The sequence below is a fragment of the Typopeltis vanoorti genome, chromosome 5, assembly GCF_054136105.1.
Source record: "Typopeltis vanoorti isolate ZY-2024b chromosome 5, IOZ_Tvanoo_1.0, whole genome shotgun sequence".
NCBI classification, from domain to species: domain Eukaryota; kingdom Metazoa; phylum Arthropoda; class Arachnida; order Uropygi; family Thelyphonidae; genus Typopeltis; species Typopeltis vanoorti.
In genome coordinates, this window is record NC_143553.1 from 94,802,976 (window position 1) to 94,808,699 (window position 5,724).

The window sequence follows — 5,724 nt, forward strand, 5'->3', positions numbered from 1 at the left end:
ATTGAGATTAACTTCATGCTTACCGAAGGACAGTCCGCGCGGTCAGCCGAGTTGTTACGCACTCTGCAACCATATGCCTGCGTTCAATTCTCGTCACTAACGTGAGGAACTAAGGATCTTTCTCAGACATAGCCAAATTAGCCGGCCTTGGGCATTGACCGCAGGTTTTTCTCCCCAGTTTATCTGGAGTTTTTCCTCCCACAAAGCAGGCAAACCGTCTTAAGAACAGAACGCTTCACAGACAATTACATATGGTTGAGCGTGGGGGTAACGACCCCCACCTCGTTTGTGAGTTATGAAACCCCCAAAAAATGGTTCTTCGGTTCTTCCTCTTTGGCACTACATCGGGATGTAGTGCCAAAGAGGAAGAACCGAAGGACACGTGTATAGCAATAAAAGTATGAAATCATTGATGGACTGAGGCGCGTTTTCATGGCAATCCATAAATCCTTTGATACAATAGAGCAAGGTTTTAATGTGGACCTCACCTGAATATCCTTGCAGATAAAGTATTACCCATTCACGTATATTTGATGTGATGAGCCATTTCAACAGATAATGCGACACGTCACAGAGTAGATATATGTTATTCAGTAATAGTTATATGAACATCTTATTGAATTTCCATTATCTGTCCCATCATTCTTCTACGATCTCCATTTCATTGAGATGGTAGAAGAATGATCGTTTCACATCCCAAAAATGCTGATTGGCATTTCGTGTCAATCAGCATCTTTGGGCCGTGAAACGAGATATTTGTGATAGAGACCCACCGCCAGTTAATCTGATGGAATTCAATAATTTGTCATGTCTTCCTAAGGTTGGTAATCTGTAGAGTGTTTCTGGAATCTTATTTACTCGATACGCCGACGTACCATGGTCAGTCTTATGATTCAATCTAGTTCATTCACCACCATCTACAGCAGTGTTTCTCAAAGTGGGGGCGTACGCCCCACAGGGGGGAAATTTGAATATTTTGGGGGACAATTAGAAAATGTACGTGCACATATTTATACATATTTATATTATACTTTTTTCAGAACTTGGCTATTATGCTAAGGAGGGGGGGGCATCAAAATCTTTGAGACGTTGAGGTGGGGCATGATCCAAAAAACGTTGAGAAACATTGATCTACAAGTACCTATTTATACTGACCATAAGATGTTAAAATGATATTGGTATACTTTAGAAAATATGAATAACGATTGTTGTTGAAGAATGTTATTATGACACAATTCTCTTAATACGGATATGGCTTTTCTTAATAATATAATGCATATTCTGTTAGAGGACATATACATATTACAGGACCTATTGCTAAGGTAGCCCATAAGATTACTTGGCTATTGAAGAATACATTAACAAGTAGAGATTAAGCAAGCTGTTAATGTTCTTTATAAGACCTCGATACGTCCACATCTGGATTGCCGTGCTCAAGTCTGGTCTCCTGGATTTCGTGGGGACGAGGAAGTGGTGGAAGATATTCAGAGTGAGTAGTCTGTGGAATGCTCCCTATGAGGATAGACTGAAGGTGCGTAGATTGCAGAAGTTGGTTGATAGGAGAAAAAGAGGGGATATGATAGACACATTTAAGTTGTTTAAAGGGTTTTATAAGATAGATGCAGGAGAAATGTTTCAGCACTTGGTTAGAGGGACCAGAACAAGGCGTTATCCCTGGAACTTGAATAAAGGTATGGTAATTAGGTGTGTGAGGACAAGATTTTTTGCTTGGAGAGTTGTGAATGAGTGACAGAGCAGTTGTGAGTGCTTTGTCTGTTAATGCGTTCAAGGAAGGTACGATAGAGTGTGTGCATAGACCAGGTCTCCCATGATGAGTCTTCGGACTCCATGGAGGTTCCGATACAATAATAATAATAATAATAATAATAATAATAATAATAATAATAAAACTTATTGTAGTTTACTGTACGCTACCTAAAATTTTCATTTAAAATTATTATTTTGTTTTCTTTTCACAGATGGACCTGAATATTGTCTTTCTGTATATGATGATCATACTTATACGGTATGAATGGAACCTTTGCAGCTCACACGTGACCACTGAGAAGACAGACAAACATCATAGCCTTCACAATAATGCAAACTGCTTCATATTTCAGTCCTATGAAAATCACACACTGAAATGCAGTCATGTTGATATTCATGACATTATCTCATCTCTTAATCCAAGTATAAATATCTTGGACATCTCCAGTAGTCCACTTTACTTCTTTAATAGCCGGTTAAATTTAACAGAACTTAAAGTGTTTCGTTTAACTTATAGTGATGTCAGATACATTACGCCAAAGGTATTTGTTGGACTGCCAAACCTGCGTCATCTTAATTTAAGTAATAACGATATCACCGTTTTACTGAACTCAACATTTCGTAATAACAATTATTTAGAAACAATCGATCTATCTTCCAATAGCATACACAATCCTTTCATAATAACTGATGCGTGTGTCCATCTTAAAAATTTGAGAGTGCTTAACCTCGAAAATAACCACATGAAAGATATAAAAGTTAAACATTTTAAGCAACTAGAAAATTCATCATTAGTGGAATTAAACCTTGCAAACTCCCAAATTACGAGAATTGAGTTGAACGCATTTTATTCCCTTAAATCATTGCAAATGCTCGATTTATCTCGCAATCTACTTCATGCAAGTAATGTATATAATGCTATCGCAGGTCTTCAATATTCTGACATACGCAAACTGAATTTACGGCGAGTCAATTTACATCTTTTTCCGAGAGAAGCGTTGTTTCATATGAATAATTCATCTTTGGATTATCTCGATTTAAGCGATAATCATTTCTTAAAATTAACGAACATGTGTTTTCCATATTTACCATTATTGAAAACCCTCATAATGAGTTCATGCAACATTGAAATAATCGAAATTGGAGCATTTCATGGAATTTCAAACGTACAAACTCTTGATGTTAGCCAGAATAAATTTATTTCGTATGTTCCATTGGAACTTAGTAATCTACCTCACTTAACTTATCTTGACTTCAGCCATTCTAAATTCTATCCTTTAGACTCTTTAGACGTCAATCGTTATAATCTGACTTATTTGAGCAAACATCTACGAGTATTAATACTTGATCAAATAATGTTTGCTTTGCCAATAAGAAGATACTGGCTTACTGGTGTCAACCAATTGACTAAATTAAGTTTGAGAGGAAATTTTATACACAGCATAAGCAATTTTTCGTTTGAAGACTTATCATCACTCGAAATACTTGATTTGTCATTTAATGCTATCTTTGTTATAAGTAAAGAAACATTTGCTGGATTAGCCAATCTTAGGCAACTTTACCTGAACAATAATAATATTAATTTAAATCCAACAAACCTTGTATTTAGCTGTTGTCCAAACATTATCACTTTAGACTTGAGTAGCAACAAAATTAGAGAGATTTCCCCAGACATTTTCTCTTCACTAAGCAAACTACAAAATGTTTTTTTCAATAATAATGTAATTGATTCATGGAATGATTCTCTCATTCCATCTGACAACTCTTTAAATATATTCAATTTAAGTAATAATCAGATCACTCATGTGACATATGGAATGCTCAATGATTTTAAGAAAACAGCTGTACTAGATATTCGATTCAATCCACTGGATTGTTATAGATGTGGGATGAAGGAATTTCAACAGTGGATTATACGTACCAATGCCACACTCAATAGCGAAGGTTATACTTGCAAATTACCAGAGGTACCCGACGGACAAGATTTTATTAATATAACAATAAAAGATGACCATTGTTTTGAAAAAACGGTGAATCTACTACTAATTTTGGCTACAACCATGTCTTTGTTAGTTTTCTTTATCATTTTCGGTGTGCTAATTTGGCATTTCCTAAAATGGAACTTAAGATACTGTTGGTTTCGACTCCATACTCGGGTTATCGAATACAAAACAACTTTCAGAAATGAATCCTACTCGTATGATGCATTTGTCTGCTACGATGATGGTGACATTAAATGGATTAAACATTTTTTATTGCCATCACTAGAAAATTCTGAAAGTCATTTGAGATTATGTCTTCTTGATCGAGACATCAGTGCTGGAACAGACATTACTGAAAACATAGTGGAGGCAATAGCCAAAAGTAGAAAAATTATATTAGTGCTATCGAATTCATTTATTGAAAGTAAATGGGGCATGATTGAATTATATTTGGCTCAGCAGAAATTATTTGAAGATACGAGGGATGGATTAATACTCATTAAGCTTCAAAATATAGACAACAGTTTAGTTACACATAATCTTCAATATCTTATGAAAACAAGAACCTACCTTCTGTGGACTGATAATTTCACGGGTCAAAAGCTGTTTTGGAGGAGGTTGCGATACACTTTGAAAAAACACGATAGCCTGCTTAAAATGAAGCAGTTAGTATGATCACTGATGGTATTCAATAAACGAAATTTAAATCTTTTGTATTTTTCGATGTTCATTTTACAGGAAAAAGAATGATTACTGTTAATAAAATGATTTTGAAGAATTTTATATTTATTTATTTTTTTAAATAAGCTTTCTTGTTCTTTCAGATAAAATATTTCTTTACTTGGTTCTGTTTTTTATCTGTTTTTTTATACGATATTAAATGTCTTTAAATAAAAATTAAAGATCTGTTCAAAACGTTCCTAGGCATTATTTATTTAAAATATATACAAATGTTTGATATGTTTTTAATGTTTGGTACGAGAGTCAAATTTCGACCATATTTAAATCTTTTGAACTACTCCAGTGTCTTTGAGCGCCTTAAAGCAGGCTTTTTTTGCCAAGTTTAACTGAAAACTTGACACACACACACACACACACACACACACACACACACACACACACACACACACACACACACACACACACACACACACACACACACACACACACACACACACACACACACACACACACACACACACACACACACACACACACACACACACACACACACACACACACACACACACACACACACACTTGCTACATAACGAAATATCTAAGGAATGCAAAGACACGTTAGTAGCAAATCCCAGTAAGAAACATCTTCCAAGGTTGATAATATATGATATTCCCAATGAAATAGATACGGACAACGCAATAGACTCAATCCGCATGCAGAACGAAGAACTCTTCATCGGCGACACAAAGATGACACAGAAATTTATCATGGCAAATAAAAAAACGAACAAAAGAAACTTGATTATAAAAGTCGATCCAATGATGAGGACCAAACTGCTGAAAACCGGTGTTAAAATCCTATGGAGAATTTGCCATTGCGCAGACTACGTAAGCGTTCTGAGATGCTTTAACTGCAACAAATTTCACTGTCATACACAACACTGCAGGAGAAAAACCACCTGTCCATTCTGTTCTAAAGAACATAAGTTCAGCGAGTGCCCACGAAATAAGTCCGAGATGAATTGCATAAATTGCCAAAATCACAACAAGCATGCCAAAAACGACACCAAACACATGGCATTAAGCAAAGGCTGCCTGACATACAACTACCACAAACAGCTCAAAATTCAAAACATAGATTATGGGAAGTCCTCAAATAAATCTACAACGCTCTATCAAGGCTGTTAATAACTTAACAGAACTCATAAATAGAAAAAATATGGGACCGGCATTAATACAAGAACTCTACAACATCAACAATAAAATATGCGGCTTTCCAAGTAATTTTAAAATA

At 35.4% G+C, this 5,724-nt stretch overlaps 1 protein-coding gene across 1 annotated transcript; it reads left to right on the top strand.

Moving 5' to 3' along the window:
* The first annotated feature begins 1,344 nt into the window (after positions 1-1,344).
* LOC150106664 (toll-like receptor 4) lies at positions 1,345-4,599 on the top strand. Its single transcript, XM_090392618.1, has one exon. It carries the CDS (start codon positions 1,980-1,982, stop codon positions 4,422-4,424), a length of 2,445 nt encoding a protein of 814 aa, XP_090248744.1. The 5' UTR covers positions 1,345-1,979; the 3' UTR covers positions 4,425-4,599.
* The last annotated feature ends 1,125 nt before the right edge of the window (positions 4,600-5,724 follow it).